The 12,264-nt window shown below is 53.5% G+C and overlaps 1 protein-coding gene across 1 annotated transcript; it reads right to left on the bottom strand.

The window, feature by feature from the left end:
* On the bottom strand, positions 1-10,849 carry LOC144734398 (lysophosphatidic acid receptor 6-like). Its single transcript, XM_078616554.1, has 2 exons — positions 10,624-10,849; positions 1-3,585 (listed from the first exon to the last, which is right to left on the bottom strand). The coding sequence occupies exon 2, from the start codon at positions 2,247-2,249 to the stop codon at positions 1,107-1,109; it is 1,143 nt and encodes a 380-aa protein (XP_078472680.1). The 5' UTR covers positions 2,250-3,585; positions 10,624-10,849; the 3' UTR covers positions 1-1,106.
* Between the last annotated feature and the right edge of the window lie 1,415 nt (positions 10,850-12,264).

The raw sequence follows: 12,264 nt of genomic DNA, 5'->3' as shown, positions 1-12,264 counted from the left end.
TTGTATTGCGACGTCTGCATTTTATTATAGGGTTGTTATGTTGTCGGCAGAGGGCGATATAGCAACATTCACTTGCGTACTGCGATAGGATCCAGCGTCTATGCATTTCGCCTTCAACCTGGACAGGACCAGCAGTGGTGAAGTATGGTCAAAACAATACCGATGACCGGCATGGCCTCAACAGGCCTTCAATCTTACAATGGATTGATGAAGGGGCTTGACATTCTTATTCAGCACCACTCAAGGTACGTACAGGGTTTGAGCAGACGCTAAGTCCAAGCATTTGCAGTGTCCCTATAAACACCCATTGATGTATCATTCACTTGCAGTCAACCAGCTGCCCCCTCGTCCCTCTATTAGCGCTACTACCACAGTCGTTGTACGCGTGACATTGACGCCGTGACACCTCTGCCAGATGTCCCTGTGTAATCCGGCAGTATGTTCAACCGTCATTGTTCGGAAAGTCAAGTAGCATTCCATTTTTTTTTTTATCACACTTTAGAACTCCCTTTGTCATCTCTCTGCCTAGCTTCCTAGAACCTCGCTCGCTCCAGGACAAGTGAAAGTCCATGCCTGCCGAGTTCTCTCTGTCGTTGGCTTTGGAGCCCCCTTCCCTGTCGCCTCTCTTCCCAAGTTCACGCAAATCCCTCTGCTCGGTTCAAGCTGCTGCACCGTCAGCACGTTTTAGTTCAATGTCGCCCTTGACAAACACGATATGCGGTGTAGAGGATATGTGATCGTATTACATTTTTTAGTTGGTACTTCCCCGAGCCGTATTGCTTCTTGAACGATGTAAAATTTAGCCACATCGGGGTTGTGCCAAGCAAGCCGGGCGCGTCTCCATAGCCGGCCAGGTTGTTTTTCCACTGCGTGAAGACGAGCCGTGCCGTCGATATCACGCGCAATAAACACGAAGATTAACTGCGGCCCTGGCCCTGCTTGACCCTAAACCGAACTCAGTTATCTCGTGAGTCCAGCGCATCACGGTTTGGTTCTGGCTTGGCACGAAACATATCCAGTGGAAAAACCATATACACCATGCTGGCGCGGTTTGAATGTGCCAGTGGAAAATGGTTGTTATTTGTGGACACGGTTCCTGGACTACACTATGCCCTGCGCCGCGGCGCGCAGCATCGTGCGAACATCTGGCGGAGCTCCCTGCGGAAGGAGCTGGCGGTGCAGTAATAAACCACGGGGTCCAGGGCGGCGTTAGTGACGCTGAGCGCCAGAGCCACGCGGTGCGCGATGGTCGCCACCGTCAGCAGACGGCAGTGCCCATCCAGCGACGGGTCCCCCGCGTAGCGCACGAGCAGCTCCATCACGCGGGTGGCGTGGAAGGGGACGTAGCAGAGCACGAACACGGCCATGGTGAGTCGCACGGATCGCAGCGAGCGCTCGCGCGTGTGCGTTCGCGCCGGGCTTGTGCCGCCGCTGCCGCTAAGGCTGCCGCCGAGCGTCGCGAGCTCGCCCGGCTGCCCCGGTCCTCCGCCGCGGAGACGGAGCGCGATGCACGCGTAGCAATAGATGAGCACGGCGAGCGGAGCCACGAAGGAGACGGCGTATCCGAGCAGGCTGGCGTACACCACCTCGCGTGAGTGGCTCTCGAAGCACGCGGTGCGCCAGCCCCGCTGATCCTGCAGCTGCTGGAACGCGGAGTCGTGGCGCAGGGAGCGGAACGACGACCTCGGGGGAACGCGCGCCGTGTGCTCCATGGCGAGCACGCGCGCCGCGCCGCACGCGTGCACGAGCCAGAGCAGCGCGCAGACGATCCGCGCGTTTCGCGGCCGCCGCGCGGAGCCGCGCCGCCGCGTCGGGTGCAGGACGGCGTGGTAACGCTCCACGCCGACGAGGGCGAGCGACGTGACCGACACGTACATGCTGCCGAAGAAGAGGACGCCCGCGACTCGGCACGCCGCCTCGCCGAACACCCAGTGCCCGCCCAGCGCGTGGTACGCGCTGTGGAACGGCAGCGTCAGCACCAGGAGCAGGTCGGACGCGGCCAGGTTGGCCATGTAGACGGTGGCGGCGCTCCGTGCGCGCGTGCGGAAGGCGAACACCCAGAGGGCGGCCGCGTTGCCCGCCAGCCCCACCAGGAACACGGCGCCGTAGACCGCCGGGTAGGCGACCGTCCGGAAGTCCCAAGGCTCCGCGCACGTTGCGGCGCCCGCCGTGATGTTGAGCTGCGGCGAGGAGGGGACGTGGGAGGCCGCGGCGTAGGACGAGTTGGGGGGCATCCCTCGCCAGTCCATGGTCGTGGCTTCTGGTGGTTGCGGTGGCGCTAGTTGGTGTGGTGATGGTCCCGGTGGTGGCGTTGGCTGTGGCGGTGGTGGTAGTGATAGTGATGGTGGTGATGTTGGTTGTGGCGGTGGTGGTAGTGATAGTTGTGGTGGTGATGTTGGTTGTGGCGGTGGTGGTAGCGATGGTTGTGGTGGTGGTTGCGGTGGTAGTGGTGTCGGTGGTGATTATAATAATAATGATGAGTGGGTGACGGCGGTGGTGTGGTTTCTTACGCAGTCATCGTGACCGGCTTGAGACCATCAACCGGAGTGGAGAGGCCAGTTTATCCATGGGTGGATCTTTAGCTCGGTTTTCTCTGACCCTTGAGACAACTCTCCACCACCTCGGATCGTGGCCGTCACCGTGCCAATGGTAACAGTGGTGGTGGTTAGTGGTGTGGGTGGTGCTGGTGGTTGAGGAATATCGTGACGGTCATGTACCCACCCCCCTCCTCCCCCGGAGTGGGGCGCACAGACGCGTGGCGTGAATGGCCACTTGCGATCAGGGACGGGTGGTTGGTGGTGGTCGTGGTGGTGTTGGTGGGGAGCGGTGGTGTAGCGGTTAGCGCGCTGGCATCCCAAGTTCGTTTTCCACTCACGGACAACACCGGTGACGATTATCTGAACCGGTCATGGGCCTCCCCTAGGTCGACTCTGCCTCGAATGAGTACCTGGTGCAGTGTGTAAACGTTGCCACTAGGGAGACAAAGGCGGCCGGAGGTGGTGCCGGCCACCCACCCCCTTGTGTACCATACCGGCATTCATTAGGTGCTAGCTAACAGCACTTTCCCCAACAGTCTGTTAAGGCTATATGGGGGATCTTTGTCTGTAGTGGTGGTGCAGGTGGTGGTTGGTTGGTGGTTGGTGGTGTGGGTGGGTGGTGGTGGTGGTGCTGGTGGTTGTTGGTGTAGGTGGTGTGGGTGGGTGGTGGTGCTGGTGAGTAGTGGTGGTTTGTGGTGCTGCTGCTGGTGGTGGTTGGTGGTGCTGGTGGGAGGTGGTGGTTGGTGGGTGGTGGTGGTGGGTGGTGGTGGATGGTGGTGGGTTGTGATTGGTGGTGTTGGTGGTGGTGCTTGGTGGTGTTGGTGGTGGTGCTTGGTGGTGCTGGTGGCTGGTGGTGGTGGGTGGTGGTGGTGGTTGGTGGTGCTGGTTGGTGGTGCTGGTGGGTGGTGGTGGTTGGTGGTGGTGGTGGTTGGTGGTGGTGATGGTTGATGGTGGTGGTTGGTGGTGTTGGGCCATCAGCCCTGAGGCCGCCTCCTCGCTCCACTTCTCGCCCAGGCCGCGGACATCGCTGCTGAAGGTTTTTTTCCACCTGCGTAGAAAACGCACAAAGAAACAGGGAATAGTACGAAAAAATAAAAAAAGGTTTTACCCTTTGTGGCAATAAAACAGGAAGTGTTAAGATGTTCAAACACCAAATAGAAACCTTTTGCAACGAATCAAGTCTGCATTAACCACACGTGCTTGTGGTGAACATGCAAACAAACATGCTCTGATAATATATGGGCATTGTCTTTGAAACTGATTGGCCTACTTCATGGCCTCGTCTCATCAGTGTCAGACCAGAGAACAACGCCAAAAGTGGAACAGCGCAATGACTTATCAGATCATTTATAGCTCAGTGCGAGCAGCTACATCATGGCATACCTTTTTACTATTATCAAAGTATGAAAAAATAATAATAGGTTTTACCCTTTCTGGCAATAAAGGAAATAGTATCCGTGATGAAAACGAATTTATAATAATAATAATAAGCGAACAATTGGTTCAGGGGTCGGAAACCAGCACGCGGCTCTTTAAGGAACTGCTGCTCCGTTGTGGTTATTTATTGAGGACCACCGCCGTCTCGTATTCACCGCAACGCAATGTGGCAGCTCTTAGAAAATACTGAGTTGTGGGTTTTTTTTAACGAATTTGAAAAAATATTTTGTCTTGTTATTGTGGCTGCCGACCGCTGGATCAGTTGAACATAGAGCGTCGTCGTTCGTACAAAATTCCATCTCACAATCGCCGAGAAGCAACAGCCAAGCTTGGAAGGCCGTCAGTTCTGCGTATATATTCAGATGAAGCGCTTTGAATAAGGGCCATGGCCCGAAACGTCGCCTATTATATGTCTCCTTTTAAGGCCACGGTGGCTATTGACGAACGTGTTGAGTTTCTGTTACTTGCGCGCCACTGTCATCGAAGAAGCAGCAGCAGCAGCACCAAATACAGCTTTGTTTAACTTGGCGCAGTGACTGCAAGGAGCGATTTGCGGACAACCGCACGCGAGACGCGGCTACTTCACACGCGGGGCCATTGAATGCGTGCTCACGTAGATTTTGCATGTTTGTATGTCCTGTATGTTGAACATATTTCGCACCGGGACGTGGTCAACCCGTGCTAATCGAATGTGCGGGGGGAAAGGACAACAAACCAAACGCAAAAAAACTAGCAGTTATAAATAAATGACTTCTCAATCTAGCTGATTTAAAAGTGCATGGCTCCCAGTGGCTTCCTCATATCGGGAGGGAGGAGCGTTTCAGACGGCCGCAGAAGTGCGTCTGAAAGCGCGCGATGGGCGGTGACCCGTCGACTGTTCGATGGCCAGTCGTGATCGGAGTTCGCGTGATGGTAAACTTGGGCCAGGCACTGTTGGTTACCGCCCACAGATGTGTGTCAAACAAGGGCGACCGTGATAACTAACCCACGTTGTGCGGACGCGCGGGCGATGATGATGATAATGATGTCGTAATGCAGCAATAACGGAGCTTTTTTAATCGCACGGAAGCTCGCGAATTGTCAAGCGCTTTGAAGTCTCCGACTGTTGATTATACCGACGTCCCGAACTGCTCGTGTTCACTGATCAATCGAAAACAGAAGCTGCGCGTAATATAGGATGCACGTCTCGGCTATTTAAGAGACGAGGAAGAAAAACCACGCGTACGCCACGGATTCTGCAAGCCTCTGATGAATGTGGCCGATTCCCAAGCAGGTAAACCTCTAGTAGCAACATAACTACACACGAAAGTTTCGTTCACATTGGATGTTTTTGTTTTACAAGAGTTATGAGACACTGAGGCTAACAGAGTTAACGCACCGACGCGATGCACGGTAAATCGCAATGGGTCACTCGTGGTGGTGCAGAGAAATCCAATCTTGCGCTGCACTTCTATGCCTGCACGTCCGTGCTCCCCGCCTTCGCAAACCGGCACTGACCAGCGTGGTGAAGTATATTCCAATAAACCCCGACGACCCAGAACGGCGTCGGGAAGCCCATTGTCATCCAGCAGTGGCTGAATGTCGTCGTTGGGATATAAATCTATTGGTGGAGTGTTTGACAAAGTCATCAACACCGGTGCAGCGCATTCAGCATCACAGCCGGACCCGTGGTGTGTCATACCGAGCGCCCTTACATCCAGAGATCACGACGCGGCAGCTGAAACAATGGGCGAGTTCTCTAAATCACACCCCCCCCCCCCCCCGCGTCTGTCTATCCAGCAGTAGAAAATTTATTCATTAGTTAGTGTAGTTGAGGTCGTGGCGGGGCAATTTGAGTGCTTTCACCTGTTACTTTGTATTTATTTATCCAGTCGTCCTGACGAGCAAGCTCCACACCCACGGGAGGGTTGCCCTCTAAGAGCTCCCGCGAGCCGGAGGCACCTTCCGCCAGCGGCGACGTGAGCGAGTGAGTTGTAGGGCTGAGCACCTTTTATTCATATTTTGCATGCGTCAAAAGAAAACAAAACGCCGAATCCTTCGTAGAAAGGGTTCGTCGCCAACTGTGCAAACAAAACCTTTGTCCTGGAGCCTGGCGGTGGTGTCTACGCACGTTGCCTGTAATCCAGCGCTGTGGGGGCAGCAGCGAGGGTCGGTGGATCACAACAAATGTGTGGAGTTCCACGGGGAACACTCACCGTGCATACGAAGGGGAGACACTCAAGCTCTGTACGGATAGGTTCCAGAATCAATGGGTGCGATGCGATCTCTTGGTTAACCGCGGTAACACCACTGCACTGTCTTGTCACTTCCCTCAAGTGCTATTGCGATTGTTGTGCTAATCAGCGTCACGTCATGAGATGAACAGTATCGCAGCTCGCCCTTCCTGCTCGAGAATGTCCCTTTTAAAAGTGACATCTGGTCCACACAGTATGGCGCAGAACTTTCCAACTCCCGAATGCACGTCCGAGCAAAGTCCATCGCGAAACAAAGTTTGCGGGACGGTTGTCGTTTTGTTATCAATCCACTGCCGGATGGAGGCCTTTGATTCATGGCCGTTGGGGGCAGGGGGAGGTGGTGCGTTATTGGACCATACATCGCCACACTCGTTCGTACATCGCTCGCCGCCCACGCTCATTAGACGGTTACGGGCGTCGAACTCGGGAAGAAGCCTTTGGTGCATTGCGCTAACCGCTGCGCCACCCACCCCCTCCTCCCCCGGCGCTTTTACGAAGACGACGTTAACGGCGCGTGCTCGCTAACGCCGGTTCCGTGTGGCACAAGGCGCTCGCCTCTCGGCCATAAAGTTCACTTCGGTTTCAGACTTCGGAGGTGATTTAGAGGAGACGGATTTTTTTTTGCATTCTTTTTTTTGTAAACCTTGCACTGGTTTTCTTCGTTCGCCTGGGATGTTCAGGACGCACGCCCCCAAGGCACGCACGCACAAGACGCGTTGGCACTTGGGGCCCCTTCGTATCTCTCGTTTATGATCTCCGCTCAGGAGGGACAGCGCGGGGAGTCGGAGGAGAGGCGTCAGCGGCCGCTCCGCGCTGCGCTGAGCACGAAATTTTAAAAATCTCGGAGCCACGCGTGTCGTCTCGCGTCTGGTGGATGTACACGGGACGTTAAACTTTACTTGTTAGACTCTACAGCCCCTTTATTTCCAACCCACCGCCGGGGGGCCACGGTGGCGAGATGTTAACTACCTCGCCTGGTATACAGGAGGTTCGATCCCGACACTGCTGTATAATTGGAGTTTTCATGTTCTCCCCGTGGTCGCGTAGATTTTTTCTCCGGGTCATCCGGGTTTTCCCTCCACATTTAGAATCAACATCACGCGTTCAGAGTATGTGGCTGGTATACTTCTAAGCCACTTCGTTGAGCTAGCATTTGTGGCCAGGTCGCTTCTGAAAGAGAGCTGTGGGCCTCAGTGGGTCTCACCTGGTGAAAGAAAATGATCGTTACAAGGCCTCACCAGCCCGTGTTGCTCACATGAGGTTGTGACGATCACCCTCCCTTTAATCACCACGCCAGCCAGTGTGGGGAGGGAGCATAGAAGTAGTGCACAATGAATGTGCCACCACTTATCACCGCAGCATATTCTATTCCTTGCGTGTATGATGGGAATACGTTCAGGAGCTGAGTGCCAATGTCGAGGTCCTGCTGCTGCTGGCCGCGACGAGAGGGCTTCAGCACAGCGAGAGTTCGTGTCGTGTCGCTGCTCCCCCCCCCCTCCGTTGAAGGAGCGCAGACCACAGTGGGTTTTACTGTGTGGTGCATAGTTGCATGGCCACACTCTTTAATGTATCTCTATTCATCTCGACGAGCCTATCTGTGTCTACGTGGGTCTCTGTTTATCTACACTTTTATATAGCTGCGGGTTTACAATATGGGTTGCATGGCCACAGTCGCACAAATGCGGCTTGTGTTTATGAAGGAGTTGGTGAGCATCGGCCTGCTGACCGGTGCCGATAATGATCGTACGCGTGGTGGTCGCCCATCCAAGCGCTAACCAGGCCCAACCTCGCTTAGCCTCCCAGATGTGACGAGATCGGGCGCGTTGCTGGTGATTTGCCCACTGGCCTTGTCTGCGTTCAACGCGCTCCACTGAGTTGTGAGGCTATTTCTTTTCAGAAGCGACCTGGCCACCACTGATAGCTCAACAAAGTGGCTTATCACGTGGAAATGTATAGCAGCCAAATACTCGAAATTCACGTTGAGTCTAAATGTGGAGGGGGAAACATCGGAGGACGCGGATACATTTTCACCCGACCATGTGGAGAGAGACACGCAACTCCAAATATCAAAATATACAGCAGGCGTCGGGGTCGGGGTCGAACCCACGACCACCTGCGTACCAGGCGAGGGATTTAACATCGCGCCACCGCGGCTCCCACTGCGTCACGTGGGATTTCAACAGATACGTGTTGATTTCACACGTGACGCTACGCTGCCGTGTGCTGATAGTAATCTGAAGAATTCAACACAGACATGCTCTGATAATGTATGTTTGTATGTTCCACCACAAGTACTTGTGGGTAATGCAGACTTGATTCCTTGAAACAACAACAACAAAAAACCTCCTGTTGTATTGCGAGAAAGGGTAACACCTATTCTTCATCCTTTGATAATGGAAAAAAGTCCCACAATATTTTAATATACATATGATTACAGTTTTAAGTCCAACATATATTGTTTTGCTCAGCCTTATTCACGTTGTACTCTCTGTTCATTCAGCGTCCAATTCAGTCTACTTTTAAACGCTTTCGAAAAGCATCCTGTTGCTTTGTCCTCTGCACGTGACCCCAGGCCGCTCTTGCAAAAAAGAGGATGGTGAATGCTTCACGAGTCTCATTTGGGGTTGTTTCAATCGTCTGCTTGGGTGTTTTTCACTCATTTCAGGGGGGGGGGGTCAGTGCCGGATTAACCTCGTAGCAAAAGTAGCTACAAATGCTACGGGCCCCGCACTTTCAAGGGCCCGCGCTAAATGCTTTCAAGCTATAAATTCCGGTTCAGTGATGCTGCACTTGCTCTATTATTATAGTACTATACTGCCTTCAACTTTAACGCACGACCGGGTGTTTAAGGTTAGCGATTTGTCGTATTGTCTCGCTGTATAGAAAATGAAAATACAACGACTTTACTATGCAAGTAAAAAAGATTGTGTTTTAATATTTAAGTGTTTGTTATTTATTTAGGGCCCCTTTATAACATATGCTACAGGCCTCGCACTAGCTTAATCCGGCACTGGGGTGGGTGGGGCACTTTGACCGATAATACACCGTCAGTGTGAGAGGGCCGCCACAGATTTGAAACCATTAGGGGATTGACAGCAGCACGATGATGGTGATGGGGGTGTTTTCATCATTTGTGTAATGTCGCGGGGCCACACTAAAGGCCAACAAAAGGGGGCCCCGCCAGTGGCCTCGTGGTGGCCTTCAAAGGACGAAACACGTGTCTGATTAAGTAAAGGATACACAACACACCTACATTGACGAATAAACGAAACTCTTACCACGCCAGCGCACATTTAGACCGGGAGTTTCTTTTGCTCAAGGGCACCCTGCTAAGTGAGCACGCACGTGACGACCACGCGTCATAAAGGCCGCGCTCATGGCACACGAAGTAGCCCGCCTCAAATGAACCGCGACACCTCGTTGATCTCGACAGGGAGCGTAAAGCATCACCACGCGAACTGCGGCCACATCCTCGCAGCAGCATCATCAGCGTCTTCTCGCTAGCCGTCGAACAAAGGCGGTGGTCACCACATCGCGCGCTTTCAGATGCGCCTCTGCGGCCGTCTGGAACGCTCTTCCGTTCCGATATTAGGAAGCCACTGGAGCTCAGCACTTTCAGATCATGTAGATTGACAAACTCAGTTGTGTTTAGTTTCGTGTCCTTCCCGCGCGCCTCTGATAAGCACGGTTGGCTACGTACGGTGCGGAGGAAATTCAACATACATTCAACATACATACATACAATGCATGCCTCTACGCATTCAAACAATGCACCCTGAAAGACTACCTCCTCGGTGTTAGTAATGTAAAACCATACGTTTCAAAATAATCTGTTTGTAACAATGTTAAGCCTCCCAAACGAGCACGCATAGTTAGTTGACATTTAACTCAGACAGACAAGTCCGCATGCCTGTGACCAAATCAAATCGTCCACTATCGCTCGATCTCGAAAGATAAGCAGGTTATTGATCTTGGGCAGGCCGTAGATGGGCCACCACTACTACCACCATGCATTAACAGGTGCTATAGGTTGCTGCGGGGCCTCGTTGCGGGAATCAAAAGGGTAGTGCAGAAAATCCCACTGGTTCTAATGTACTGTGCTTCCACGTCTATGCCCTCTGCCTTCACCGAACCCCACTGACTAGCGTGGTGAAGTATGGTCAAGAGGACTGTACATGTACACGTTAACGTTCCTGAACAACATTCTTTGCTACGTAGCGCTTAGCCACAAGCATACGTGTACTGTACGTACAAGTTCTAAAATCCACACGTGTTAGGCATGCGCAATATTGCGAACATCAGCCATCACCGCAATCATTCAAATCGACTGAGCAATTCTCAAATTGAGCTTCCAGTGGTAGTCGCGTCAACCGTGCACGTCAGTGCCACGCACAACGCCGAGCCCCATTCCATACCTGCGTCTGTCGGCCGTGCTGCCACAGGGCACGAGACCGCCCCCCGTGTCTGAAGGCGCGCAGCAGAGCCCACGGCGTCACACGATGACGACGACACCAGGCGTTGCGCAACACTCACCACCGCGTCGACCAACTCGCACTTGCTCCTCGCCCAGTGGAGCCCTCTCGCTCCTAATCCAACCCCAGGCAGTCGCGAGCGTGCGCGTGCGTGTGCGTTGTTTATAGGCAACCCGTGCACCACTCGGTCTCCCCCCCCACCTACCCCCGCCCCTCCCCCGCTCCCCCCTACCGCCAGGCACACACAGTGACGCGTGGACACAGTCCAAAACATCAATGCTCTTATCTGTGCCGATACCAAAAGCGCCACCCCCGCCCATGCTGGTATGTTGGCCGATTGGAAAGGGGTGGGATGGGTCCAAAGCAAAGGGTTACAATCCTCATCGTCGTCTTCATCATCGTCATCATCGTATGGTTGATGTTGATGGAGAGCGACGCCGATAATTGAGAGCCGGATAAATTGCGCCCAGGAGTCGCGGAGCGGTGCGTCACTACGATGACGCCTCCTCAGTATTTGCGAATCGGGCATCGAGGCGTTTCACGTCCCATGCCATTTGGTCGGAGCGACCACAGCGTTTGCACACTGCCGGAGAGTATTTATTTTTATTCTCCATTTGTGCATCATCATCATCATCATTGTCGGCGTCGTCAAGTATCCGCATCATCAGCTGCTGCCGCTGCTGCTGCCGTGTTTGGTGCAGCGGATGCGATTCAGGGGGTTGTCGCCGCAGAAGCTTCGCGAAGATGGAAGCCAGGGATCTCCTCTGCGTCCGTCCGGTCTGGCACGAGTCACTTGTTTACGACTTCTTGTCAACTCCGTTCGGCGCCGCGAGGCATCGCGGTTTGAAGTCGCATTGTTGACGCTGAAGCGCGTGGGTCCAAAAGGGCTTGCGACAAGTCAAGCGGCGGTGAAGGGACGCTGTTGAGATCCTGGGTGTGGTTGTATACGAGAGGACGCAAGAGGCGCGTGAAGATTTGTCACCTGGTTAAATCCTCGACATGGCCTGTCTCGTCTGCGAGCGCCGTCAATTGACCAATGGGCATCGACGCACGCAATCGACTCGTTTACAAAACGCACACAGGCGAGACGAGACACGTGGACGAGGGTGATAGTTCTGGAATGAGAGTCGAAAGATACAGATCAGACGGAGATGCGGCGACATGAGGGGTGAAGAAGAGACAGATACAAACGTGGGTGAGAATAGAGCACCGCAGGCATGCATATTGGATGCGAATTATTATTTATTAGGGGTCTGAATTTTAAGGATGCCACGGTAGCGAGATGTTAACTATCTCGCCTGTACACTATGGGAACCTCATTTGCCAGTAAAAATATGATAATTGGTTAAAAAGGTGTCAGTTTTGTTGCCAGATAGAAGGGTAAAGAACCAATTATCATATCTCGCCTGGTATACAGGAGGTCGTGGGTTCCATCTCGACCCTGACGCCTGCTGTATATTTGGAGTTCGCAGGTCTCTCTCCCTGTGGTCGCGTGGATTTTTCTCCGGGTCCTCCCGGTTTTTGCCGCTCCACATTTAAATTCAACATCACGCGTTCAGAGTATCTTGCCGCTATACATTTCCA

This window comes from Lampetra planeri, chromosome 51, assembly GCF_965212315.1.
Source record: "Lampetra planeri chromosome 51, kcLamPlan1.2.h2, whole genome shotgun sequence".
Taxonomy (NCBI): domain Eukaryota; kingdom Metazoa; phylum Chordata; class Hyperoartia; order Petromyzontiformes; family Petromyzontidae; genus Lampetra; species Lampetra planeri.
This window is presented reverse-complemented; position numbering and strand designations above follow the sequence as displayed.